This window comes from Hemitrygon akajei, chromosome 13 (genome assembly GCF_048418815.1).
Source record: "Hemitrygon akajei chromosome 13, sHemAka1.3, whole genome shotgun sequence".
NCBI lineage: Eukaryota > Metazoa > Chordata > Chondrichthyes > Myliobatiformes > Dasyatidae > Hemitrygon > Hemitrygon akajei.
The window spans coordinates 13501224-13514844 of record NC_133136.1 but is presented as its reverse complement, the minus strand read 5'-3'; the positions used below and the strand labels follow the sequence as shown (position 1 = coordinate 13514844).

Here is a 13621-nt window from a genome sequence, read left to right as displayed (position 1 = left end):
CATTTCCCTGAGAACATCTGTTCCCAATTTATGCTTCCAAAGTTCCTGCCTGATAGCCTCATAATTCCCCTTACTCCAATTAAATGCTTTCCTAACTTGTCTGTTCCTATCCCTCTCCAATGCTATGGTAAAGGAGATAGAATTGTGATCACTATCTCCAAAATGCTCTCCCACTGAGAGATCTGACACCTGACCAGGTTCATTTCCCCATACCAGATTAAGTACAGCCTCTTTTCTTGTAGGCTTATCTATATATTGTGTCAAGAGGCCTTCCTGAACACACCTAACAAACTCCATCCATCTAAGTCCCTCACTCTAGGGACATGCCAATCGATATTTGGGAAGTTAAAAACTCCCACCACAACAACCCTGCTATTATTACACTTTTCCAGAATCTGTCTCCTTATCTGCTCCTTGATGTCCCTGTTACTATTGGGTGGTCTATATAAAAAAAAACACCCAGTAGAGTTATTGACCCCTTCCTGTTCCTAACTTCCACCCACAGAGACTCCACAGTTGTTTAGAGATACTGTGAGGAACAGGCCCTTCTGGATCAGTAAGCTACAACCCACCTGTTTAACCCTAGCCTAATCACAGGACAACTGACAATGACTATTAACCTACTAACAGTACGTCTTTGGAATGTGGTAGGAAACCGGAGCATCCAGAGGTAACCCATGCAGTTCTTGGGGAGAATGTACGAAATCCTTTCGGACAGCACTGGATTTGAACTCTGAACTGAGCTGTAAATGTCCTGAGCTGTAATAGCATCATGCTAACCACTACATTACGGTGGCTGCCCATGTTACAAGTGCATGTTTAGTGGTGGCATCTGTCGGTCTCGAGAGACCATGGATCTGCGCCTGGAGTTTCCAGGGCGCAGGCCTGGGCAGGGTTATATGGGAGACCGGCAGTTGCCCAAGCTGCAGGCCTTCCCCTCTCCACGCCACCGATGTTGTCCAAGGGAAGGGCACTAGGACCCATGCAGCTTGGCACTGGTGACGTCGCAGAGCAATGTGTTGTTAAGTGCCTTGCTCAAGGACACAAACACGCTGCCTCAGCTGAGGCTCGAACCAGTGACCTTCAGGTTACTAGTCTGATGCCTTGCCCACTAGGCCACGCGCCAACACGAGTGCATGTTATAAATATGTATATTGGTCGGTGTGACACAGTTTCAAGTGTGCAAGAAGGGTCAGAATCGAGTCAAAGAGTCACACAACACAAAAACAGGCCTTTTGCTCCACTGTATCCATTCTGGCCATCAAATATCCATCTAGCCCAGGGAAAGGATTACAACCTGAATCTCTCCCTCCGTAGATGCTCCATCATCTACTGAGTTCCTTCAGTATTTTCTATTTTGCTGCAGATTGCTGGATCCGTCACCTTTTGTGTTTCCGAGTATCTACCTACACTAAAGTATATTTCGCAGTATTCAGCCCATAGCCTTCCATACTACAGTGTCTCATTTGAATATTTCTTAAGTTTTGTAACAGTATCTACCTTCACCAACAGCTTGGAGAGTGAGTTCCAAATTTCAGCCGCTCTCATGGTGACAAAATTTCTTTCATAGATTAGCTTTAGTTGTCACGTGTACATTGAAACATTGTTGGGTCAACAATGAAAGACATAGTCTGAAGATGAGCTAGAGGCAGCCTGCAAGTGTTTTCCCGCTTCTGGCACCAACGCAGCACGCCTGCAACTTACTGACCCTCACCCTTTGGAACATGGGAAGAAACCAGAACACCGAGAGGAAGCCAATGTGGTCACGGATGATATGTACAAACTCTTCACAGACAGCGGACATTGAATCCTGATCTTACCGCTGCTGCTATGAAGTGCTACGCTGGCTGTTAACACAACGCTGTTACAGCACCAGCTACCTGGGGTCAGTTCCCGTAGCTGCCTGTGAGGAGTTTGTATTTTTTTTCGGTGACTGTGTGGGTTTCCTCCGGATACTCTGGTTTCCTCCAGCATTCCAAAGACACACAGATTAGTAAGTTAATTGGTCACATGGGTGTAATTGGGTGGCATGGGCTCATTGGGTCAGAAGAACATGTTGCTGTTACTGTATCTCTAAATAAAAATCAATAAATAAGTAACCAGTACACTACCATGCCTCCTTACTACACTATTTTGCCTCTCCAAATCCCTCTGAAACCTCTCCGTTTACTATAAACCCATGCTCCTTGGTCACAGGCTCACCTGCTGAGGGAGAAAGCTTCTCACTATTTACCCTTCATAATTTTGAATATTCCGGTCAGGTCCCCCCCCCTCCCCCCATCCCACCACCATCTTTTTAGACACATAGAAAACAAACTCAGCCTGTCTAGTCTCTCCGCAAGGCTGAGATGCTCCATTCTAGGCAACATGCTTATAGATCTTCTCTGCACTCTCTTCAGTGCAGTACTGACCATCCTAGAGTGGTAGAGCCATACAGCACAAAATAGGCCCTTTACCCCACTCTTCCATGATGACCTGTTAGATCCATTTGGCCCATATCCACCTGAACCTTTCCTGTCTACACACTTACCCAAATGCTTTCGAAATGCTGTTACGTAGCAACCACAAATGCAAACAGTCCTCCAACTGTAAGAAGTAGAGCACAAAAACAGGCCTTTTGGCCCATCTAGTCTGAGCTGAACTATTATTCTGCCTAGTCCAATCAGGCCGCACCTGGATGATAGCCCTCCAAACCACTACCATCCATGTACTTTCCTAAACTGCTCTTAAACGTTGCAACTGAACTTTCATCCACCACTTCCACTGGCAATTCATTCCACCCTCTCACCACCCTCTGAGTGAAGAAGTTCCCCTTCATGGTCCCTTTAAATATTCCCCCTTTCACCTTTAACCCATGGCCTCTGACTGTAGTCCCACCCAACCTCAGAGGATAAAGCCTGCTTGCAATTAACCTATCTACACTACTCATAATTTTATATACCTCTATCAAATCAACACTTATTTTCCTACACTCTTGGGAGTAAAGTCCCAACATATTCAACCTTTCTCAGTAACTCATGTCTTCAAGTCCTGGCAACATAATTGCATTCCTTTGCACGCTTTCGATCTTATTGATATCTTTCCTGGAGTTTTAACATATTCAATCCTTCCCTATGGACCACAGCCTCCGTGTTCTTATATTCTGTCCTTCAATGCCATGAGTTTCAGTGATTTAAACCATAAGACCATAAGATATAGGATCAGAATTGTGCCATTTGGCCCATTGAGTCTGCTCTGCCATTTCATCATGGCTGTTCTATTTCCCTCTCAGCCCCAATCTCCTATCTTCCCCCCATATTCCTTCGTGCCCTGTCAACTCAAAAAACTATCAACCTCTAGCTTAAATATACCCAATGGCTGCACAGCCGCCTTTGTCAACGAATTCCACAGATTTACCACTTTCTGGCGAAAGAAATTACTCCTCATCTCCATTCTAAATGGCCATCCCTCTATTCTGAGTCTACGTCCTCTGGCCTTAGGCTCCCCCTCCACCATCCTCTCCACATCCACTCTTTTGAGGCCTTTCAACATTCGATGGGTTTGAATGACATTCCCCTCCCCCCCGCCCCCATTCTTCTGAATTCCAGTGAGTACAGACTCAGGCCATCAAATGCTCCTCATATGACGAGCCTTCCTATCCCGGAATAAATTTCGTGAACCTCCTTTACACCCTGTCTAATGTCAGCACAATCTTTCTTAGATAAGGGGCCCAGGACTGCTCGCAATGCTCCAAGTGGATATACTGGTCAAATAGCTCCTTCAATGCCACCAGTTTCACTGATCAGAGTTCCAGTGCGAGTTCCTAGCTTCACATCGGCATGTCTTTGTGTTTCAGACCAACTTGAATTATCATCAATTTTTTTTTCCCCCAGCATTTTGTTAATTTCGCCAATTATTTAATGGTTTCTTTTTTTTTTGCTTGATGCAATTTGTAAAAGAATGTTGCTCTTTCAATTGTTTTTCTGTAGGTGTAGGAATGAAATTAACTGATGTTGGAGTAGCAACATGTCAAAAGGGGTAAGTGAAGAAAAGAAAGGGTTGTTTTACAGAGCAGCTTATTCTCTGTATCTGATTCCTGATGCTTCAATAACCCTTTCTCTGTCGCTAGGCAAAGACAAAGTATTGCCAGTAATCATCAGAGATTCTGCAGATGCTGGGAATCTTGAGCATGACCAACACACATCAAATGCTGGAGGAACTCCGCTGGTCAGGCAGCATCTGTAGAGGGGAGCCGATGCTCGGGCCGAGACATTTCATCAGCACTCCTGATGAATGGTCTCAGCCCAAGCAGGGGTTCCCAATCTGAGGTCCACGGACTCCGTGGTTAATGGTAAGGGTCCATCGCATTAAAAAGGTTGGGAACCCCTGGACCAATCAGAATCAGGTTTAATATTATCAGCATGTGTCATGAAATTAGGTAAGTCAACTGTTTATTCCTCTCCATAGACGCTGCCTAACCTGCTGAGTTCCTCCGGCATTTTATGTGTGTAACTAGTAATTTTACTCTGTATAATTTGGGACCAAGATCTCAACCTGAGTTAGTAAATTATAACCTTTAGTTATTAGAATAAAAACAATAACTTCTCAAGTTTTAGTCTTCTTTTGTATAGATTCATTGAGGAAGTCCTCTGCTTTCAAGCAGTGGTTCCCAACCTGGTAGGGGCCCATGGCATAAAAAAGGTTGTTTTCATAGGTGCGCAGTTGTCACAGGCATATTGTACTGTGTTGACCTTGAACACACAACTCAAATGCTGTTTCTTCAAAGCCTACTGTAGCAAGCTGTGAAACTGAATGATATGTTTCTGTAATCAGAAAAAATATTTTTATGAAATCTTACTGGACTGTTTTAAAAACTGATGCACTGGAAAATAAAGAATCTCCCTTCCCACCTGATCTAAAGTGCTATCAATCATTCACATGTCATCCCATACCTGATATTTGACGTTTGACCTTGATACATTTTAGAATAACCTAACAAACCTTCCACCTGCAAAGTCAATTCCTTAAGAGTCATAGAGTCAGGGAACACTACAGCACCGAAACAGGCCTTTTGGCCCTACTAGTCCATGCTGGATTATTATTCTGCCTAATCCCATCGACCGTCACCCTTGAGCATAGCCTTCCATACCCCTCCCATTCATGTACGTATCCAGACTTCTCTCAAAGGTTGAAATTGAACCTACAACCACCTCTTCCACTGGCAGTTCGTTCTAAACTCTCTCCATCCTCTGAGTGAAGAAGTTTCCCCTCATATTCCCCTTAAACATTACAAAGAAAGATTGACAGTAAATATTGATTACCAGCATTGCCCATGTTTGGAGGAAAGTTCTAAAAATAGGTACTTCACCTAATCAAAGGACCTCCAGCACCCAGGGCATGCCCTTTTCTCACTATTGTCATTAGGGTAGGAGGTACAGAAGCCTGAAGGCACACACTCAGCGATTCAGGAACAGCTTCTTCCCCTCTGCCATTCGATTCCTAAATGGACATTAAACCCTTGCACACTACCTCACTTTTAAATCTATAGTATTTCTGTTTTTTGCACAATTTTTAATCTATTCCACATACATATACTGTAATTGATTTGGTTATTTATTATTATAATTATTTTACTTTGCTTTTTTCCTTCTATATTATGTATTGCATTGAACTGCTGCTGCTAAGTTAACAAGTGATAATAAATCTGATTCTGATTCAAATGTTGGCAGTTCCACATACTTTCATTTTATTTTGTACAACTTAGCTGCAGTTCTTTTGCATATACAATACTGTGCAAAAGTAGTTAGGCACCCTAGATTTTTTATATAGTTTCAGATGGTATGGTCTCCACAGAACCCTGATCTCAACATCATCGAGGCTGCCTGGTTTTACCTGGAGAGATAGAAGCAAGCGAAATAGCCAAAGTCTGCAGAAGAACAGTGACAAGTTCTCCAAGATGCTTGGAACAATTTAATCAGCCTTGGGAGTGCTTGTGCATGAATCGCAAGAAGTTGGCTTGCAGGTACAACAGGTTATTAAGAAGGCAAACGGAATGTTGGTCTTCGTTGCTAGAGGGACAGTGGTGTATCTAAGGAATGGCAGGTATGGCACGTGCTCTGGGCACCACTTGCAGGGGGCGCCACTGAGCAGTTTCTATTAAAGTCAGACAAGCCATCCTCGGACAGGGAAAAAAGAATTTTCTTCAGATGTATGATCTGTCTTTGATTATCATGGGTGAGAAGCACTAGGGTGGCCTTATTTCAGAGCATTGTGTAAGAAGACCATGAAACATTTCTTCACGAAGAAGAAGGAAAGTGGAGCTGAAGGACGGAAGAGATGAAAGTTGGTGGCGGAGGAAGCCAAGAAGTGGAGCAAGTTCTTCATGCCCTTCTTTGAAAAGCCCGGAACAAGTACTGTAGTTCGACACACTCCATGGAGTCGCCTGCACCTGCTAAAAGTTTGTTTGAATCCGAAGGTGGATCAAGTACAAATGCATCACAAGCCGAGGAGGAAGTCAAGTCAGATAAATCCGAGTATGACGAGATTAAGAGTGAGGTTGCCACAAAGAACGTGGACATGACAGGAGGGGAAGACAATGGTGGTGGTGGTGATGTTGAGTTTATTGATGAGATTTTACCTGACGAGACTGAACCTGATCACACTGAACCTAGTGAACTGGATGGTGTCAAAGAGCCTCGAACTGTCATACCAGAAGTGATTGAACAGCATGACATTGGACTTCTGAAGTTCGATAAGGATACCGGAAAAGCAATTCTGCCTGATGTGTTGAAAACAGAAATAATAAAGCTGGGTTTGAAGTATTTCCAGAACAGTGAGGGGCTTTTCCTACCAACAAATAACCGCTCAATGAACAAAACTTGGTTCAAGAGGAAATTGGGAAATGGTCATGGTGAGGAAGTGACTCACTCATGGCTGTTCTATTTCCCCTTCTAAGAAGTCTGCAATTTGTATCTGTTGTCTTCTCTAATCCCAGTCAGACCATCAATCCTCATTGGAGCAGGAAAGTGGATTCAACCAGTGGAAAGCACCTGAAAGGATTAGTGTTCATGAAAATGTCAAGAATCATTGGGAATGCTTCACACAGTGGAAAGAAATGGAAAGAAATTTAGCTGGGAACAGAGGAGTTATTGATGCGGTATTTTAGTCACAGATTAAGAAGGAAAAGCAGAAGTGGCGTGATATCTTGATGAGAATCCTTCATTGCATAAAATTCCTTGCAACTCAGAACCTGGCTTTGTGAAGACACAGGGAGTCACTTCAGCTAGACAATGATTACAATGTGGGAAATTTCCTTGGCTTACTGAAACTACTGGCCATCTTTGACCCTGTCATAAAAGAACACCTCACTCATTTGGAAAGTCATCCTGGATCTACGTCTTATCTTTCATCGGGTGTCCAGAATAAATTCATCCATGTTATGGCATCCAGTGTTCCCCAGAGTTTACTGAGAAGCATTCGTAAAGCCAAGTACTATAGTCTAATGTTTAACTGGACTCCTGATCAGGCACATGGCGAGCAGATGTCAGAAGTGGTGAGGTATGTGGAAGTTGATTTTGAGAGGAAAACAGTCTGTGTTAGAGTCCTTCCTTGGTTTTATCCAGATAAGCCAGAAGGATGCTGAGAGCTTGGTTGAAGACATCTTGAAACAGCTAGAGAAGGACGAAATGGAGCTACAAGATTGTCGGTCACAGAGCTATGACAACGCTGCTGTGATGGCTGGACACAGAAGTGGTGTTCATCGAAGAATTAGTGAGAAAAACAACCTGGTGGTGTTTGTGAATTGCGACAATCACGCACTCAACTTGGTGGGTGTACATGCAGCCAAGCATGATATAATAATGGTCATGTTTTTTGGAACCACCGAAGCTCTCTATGTGTTTTTCTCTCGTTCAACACAGCGCTGGGAAAAACTCAAAAACGCCGTGCCTGTGGTTGTTAAGTCGGAGTCCGAAACCAGGTGGAGTGCAAGGACAGAAGCAGTGAAGCCTGTCAACAAGTACCTTGAGGAGATACTTCAAGTTCTCCAGGACTTGATAGACAATGAAAACAAGACCAGGGAATCAAGAAGTGATGCGAGGCAGCTGTACAACCGCATGTTGAGTTACGATTTTCTGTTTTTGCTAAGATTTTGAAACAAAGTTCTCATTCGCATTGACCGTATTCTAAAGAGGCTACAGGATCTTAGCATGAACTTCTCCAATGCTGCCCTGGATTTGAAAACCCTCTGAGATCATTTTTATGATGAAAGAGAAGTGTTGGTCAGTGAGTCACTCGAAGAAGGAGTTGGTCTTTATCAAGAATGGAATATTGAAGTTGAAAGACGTTAGAGACAAAAGAAACAAATGACTGATTAGTACTTGAGAGATGCTGGGTTAACAGCTAAGGAGGAAATGGAAAGAGTCATGAAGGGAACACTCGACCATCTTCACAGAGAAATGGATGAAAGGTTCACTCGTTTGCATGATAATGACGCCAAGTTTGGGTTCCTTCTCGATGTCGAGGGACTGTGTTACGGTACCAACAGTAACGACCTAAAGAAGAAGTGCGAAAATTTGGGCGAATTGTACAGCTCCGCTGTTGATGGACAGCAGCTATATGAAGAAATTGTGGATCGCAGAATGTTGCTATCAAGGCGGGTCAACATGAAAATATCAAGACCTGAAGAGCTTCTTGAATTTATTGTTCAGGGTGGAGATGAGAGCATCTTCCCCAATCTTCATATTGCTATTCAGATAATGCTAACCATCGCAGTTTCCATCGCCAGCTGTGAGAGATCCTTCAGCAAGTTTAAACTAATACTTTTGTATTTGAGAGCCTCCATAGGTCAAGGCAGACTCTGATCTTGCTCTGCTGAGTGTAGAAAGAGAAGAAACTAAAAAAACTGACTTCAATCACACCATAGACCAATTTGCATCAGTGAAAGCAAGGAAGGTGCAGCTAGAATTTTCATATAGTGTCATAATTTGTTAATTAAAAGATTAACGAGCTTGGCTTGTATTTTTAAGCTGATATTATGGTAAAGTTATCTAAAAGATGCATGTCAGATGTTTGGACAGGGGTGCAGTTTCAGTGCTTGCCGTAGGCACTATTTTCCATAGATATGCCCCTGTAGAGGGATTGAATTCAAGAGCAGGGAGGTCATGCTGCAACTATAAAGGGTACTGGTGAGGCTGCACCTGGAGTACTGTGTGAAGTTCTGGTCTCCATACTTGAGGAAGGATATACTGGCTTTGGAGGCAGTGCAGAGGAGGTTCACCAGGTTGATTTTAGAGATGAAGGGGTTAACCTATGAGGAGAGGTTGAGTTGCCTGGGACTATACTTCCTGGAATTCAGAAGAATGAGAGGGGATCTTATAGAAACATACAAAATTTTGAAAGGGATAGATAAGATAGAAATAGGAAAGTTGCTTCCATTGGTAGGGGACATTGCCTCAAGATTCAGGGGAGAAGGTTTAGGACGGAGATGAGGAGAAACGGTTTCTCCCAGAGAGTGGTGAATCTGTGCAATTCTCTGCCCAGGGAAGCAGTTGAGACTTCTTCACTAAATATATTTAAGATACAGTTAGATTCATTTTTACATAGTAGGGGAATTAAGGGTTATGGGGAAAAGGCAGGTAGATGGAGCTAAGTTTACAGACAGATCAGCCATGATCTTATTGAATGGAGGGGCAGGTTCGATGGGCCGGATGGCCTACTCCTGCTCCTATTTCTTATGTTCTTATGTATGTTCAGCAGATTTTCTTAAAAAACTGCAGGACAGTATACCTGAGAGAATTGAAGACAAAGGGTGGTCACATCAAATATTGATTTGATTTAGTTTTTTTAACTACTAACTGCACTTTGTAGTAATTTTTTCGATATTTAGAAACTTTTCATTTCAGTATTTTTGTAAGCATCTTTGCTTTACAGAGCAAACACGAGGGTCTCAGCCCGAAACGTCGACAGCGCTTCTTCCTATAGATGCTGCCTGGCCTGCTGTGTTCTACCAGCATTTTGTGTGTGTTGTTGTTTGCTTTACAGAATATTTTTACACGTGCCTAAGGCTTCTGTGCAGAACTGTATGACAGGATTATAATTCTAATTAAAATTTCCCCTCCTTTCAGCCCAGATAGAACCATTTAATAATTGAACTAGTAATTCTAACATGTTTGAAGTTCATGTATTCATATAATATAATAGACATTAAAAAAATGTTAGAAATATAGATTGGAACATTCTGCAAAGTGTAGTACTGCCTCTCCAGGGAACCTGTATCTTACACATTGATGTAAGTACATAAATAATTAGGTAAGAACTAATTTGTAGGTGTGGTATACAAATCCATCTGCTAACAGTAACCCTGAACATAGAAGATTACATCACTGTACAGACCCTTTGGCCCACAATGTTGTGCCGACCCTTTTACCTACACCAAGACCAATCTAACCCTCCCCACCCACATACCCCTCCATTTTTCTTTTATCCAATTGCCTATCTAAGAATCTCTTAAATATCGTTAATGTATCTGCCTTCACCACCACCTCCGGCAGTGTGTCTCAAACACGCACTGCTCTCTGTGTAAAAACCTTACCTTTGTCATCTCCCCTGTGGCTGTTGTCCATCATGTCCAACATTGGCTGGGAACCTGTGCGGGGGGTGGGGGTTTAAAATGGAAAAGCATTGCACAGGGGCAGTTCCACTCCCTTGTCCTCAGAAGTCCAGGTCCAGTGGTACAAACTAGCGTCACAAATTGGGGTCTTCCTTGGTTGCAGTAGATGCTCTGTGGAGCGTTATAATGCCACTTTCCCGGCCGTTGGACCTCACTGTAGGTCTCACTCACTCTGCCTGCTGTAGCTGACCTCGCACGCTAGGATAGGCATGTCCCTATCTCACTGGGGTATGAGGCTGCTGGCTACCCTCACCTGTGTTAGACTTCCTGTTGAAATGGTGTAACCAGAGATGCTACCCCTCCCTGGATACCCCATACACCCCTTTCCCCTAAACTTAATGCCTTAAAGTTATGTTCACTTGTATTAACCATTTCCACCCTGGGAAAAGGGACAAAGTATAAAGATAGAAGTCATGGAGGATGTTTAAATATTGTCCAGAAAGATCAAATGCAAAGGTGGCCCAGATGAGGAGTTCATAGGTTTTCAGGATAAATTTCTTAGAATTGGCACTTTATGGAGCTAAACAAAGGGATTGTTATTTGAGCCCAGGGATTGTGCAACAAGATAAGATTAATAACTAACCTCATCATGAAGACATGCCTAGGTTACAGTGAACAAAATACGACAGAATTTTTCATTCAGCTTTCGGAGGGAGGACTAGTCCAAAACTAGTAGTTTAAACTTAAACATAAATAATGATAGGGGCATGGAAGCGGATATAGCCAAAGTGAACTGAAAAATTCACAAAGTTGCAATGTTCCAGACACACAGAATTGATACTTTCCAGTTATTTTAGCAGTGAAAGCACATACCACCATGCTCTAGGACAGCTTCTACCCCACTGTTGAATGGTTCCCTACTGTGAAAAAATTGGACTCTTGACCTCACACAAGTTACCAGTTAATATTAAAATAACTTGCACTTAAAGTAGCTCAGGTTTAGCAAAGTTTTCAGAAGGGAAATCCTCTTTGGCCATCTTATATTTTGAAGATATAACAGTCCTGTGGATAAAGGAAAACTGGAGTCATAGAATCATAGAAAAGTCCTCACCTATTCAATCTTTCCTCATATCTCAGGTCCTCCATTCCTGGCAACATCCATGTAGATTTTCTTTGTATTTTTTCAATCTTATTTACATCTTTCCTGTAGGTAGGTGACCAAAGCTCCAAATTAAGCCTCACTAATGCCTTAAGCGATTTCAACATAACATCCCATCCCCTGGACTCAGTACTTTGATTTACGAAGGCCAATGTGCCAAAAGCTTTCTTTACAAAAAATACATAGTTTGTCCTATAGATTTCTAAAATGCATTTGAAAGGAGTCAATTCAAAGATTAATCCAAAAAAATAAAAGTCCATGGTGTACAAGAGATTATCATGATAAAAGATTAACAAGTGAACAGAATGTAGGCCTAAATTGGCCTTCTCTCTGTTTGGTAAAATGATACCTGTGGTATGCCATGGGGATCTGTTCTGGGGGATTAACATCTATAATCTCTGGTAAATAACTTGAGTAAAGGCATTCAAAGGCATGATTTCTAAATTTGCTGATTACACAAAGGTAGGTTGGAAAGTAAGTTGTGAAGTGGACATGAAGAGGCTACTAAGAGATTGGGTAAGGGGCAAAATCCAGCGAATATAGTGGGAAATGTGTTGTTTTTCTCCTTGGCAGAAATTTTCTTTGAAAAAATATTATATGTAAATTATGAGCAGGTACAAAATTCTGAGATTTAGTTAGAAATGGTGGTCCTGGTGCATGACTTGCAAAAGTCTAGCATGCAGGTGTAGCAAGTAATTTGGAAAGCTAACTGATTGGTATTCAAAATTATGAGAGGTATAGATAGGGTAAAGATAGAGGTATACAAACAAAAGACAGAGGCTTCCCCCCTTCTGCCATCCGACTACTGAGTGAACATTGAACTCATGAACACTACCTCTGCATTTTATTTCCTATTTTTGCACTATTTATTTAACTATTTTATATATATATTCACAGTATTTTCTCTCTAATATCATGTATTGCATTGTACTGCTGCTGCAAAGTTAACAAATTTAATGACAAATGACAGTGATATTAAACCTGGTTCTGAATTACAAAATTGCGAGGAGTATAGATAGAGTAAATGCAAGCAGGTGTTTTCTACTGAGATTGGGTGGGACTACAACTAGAGGTCATGAGTTAGGGGTTAAAGGTGAGAAGTTTAAGGGGAACATGAGGGGAAACTTATTCGCTCAGAGGGTGGTGAGAATGTGGAACGCATTGCCAGCACAAGTGGTGCATGCAAACTCAATCGACATTTAAGAGAAGTTTGGATAGGTATAAGGATGGTAGGAAAATGGAGGGCTATGGTCCGAGGGCAGGTTGATGGGAGTAGGCAATTTAAGTGGTTCAGTACGGATGAGCCAGAGGGCCTATTTCTATGCTGTACTTCTCTATAACTGTTATTAATTAATACTGTGGGAAATTAATATAAAAATAATAAAATCATGCTTTAGTGGCATGGCTCATTGGTGAGATCACCTCCGGACTACTATTACTCAAGAGATTCTGCAGATGCTGGAAATCTTCAGCAACACCCAAAATGCTGGAAGAATTCAACAGGCCAGGCAGCATCAACGGAGGGGAATAAACAGTCAAATTTTCAGGCTAAGTTCCAAGATCAGGACTTCATTAATGTAGATGTTTTTAAACTTTTGAATTCTGCTGGAGAGGGGCAAAACTGAACATGCCATTCTCTCAGGTGAATAGCTGTCAAAGGCCATCCAGAGTTCAGATTGGGAAGGAAATGTGACCCTTTTTCTTTTTTTGTGAAACTCTCTGAGGGATAATTTATGCAAGTTCTCTGCTCACTAAAAGTGTAACAGCGCCACATAGTGACAGCTCTATGCTATTACAAGTAGAGCAATACAGTTTTAAAAATGCAAGTCTTCTGAAAGACAAACGCTTCTGACCCAATCTGATAAATTCAAAAG

General features: G+C 42.1%; 1 protein-coding gene across 3 annotated transcripts in view; it reads left to right on the top strand.

Moving 5' to 3' along the window:
- Positions 1 to 13621, top strand: part of alpk2 (alpha-kinase 2) — an 85588-nt gene that overhangs the window by 70947 nt on the left and 1020 nt on the right. For 2 of the 3 annotated variants that reach the window (XM_073064164.1, XM_073064165.1), the window contains one exon: positions 3969 to 4017. The exons of the other annotated variant lie outside the window; for it this stretch is intronic. In XM_073064164.1, coding sequence (XP_072920265.1) covers positions 3969 to 4017 — 49 coding nt within the window. The remainder of the gene's footprint in view (positions 1 to 3968; positions 4018 to 13621) is intronic. 3 annotated transcript variants of the gene reach the window in all.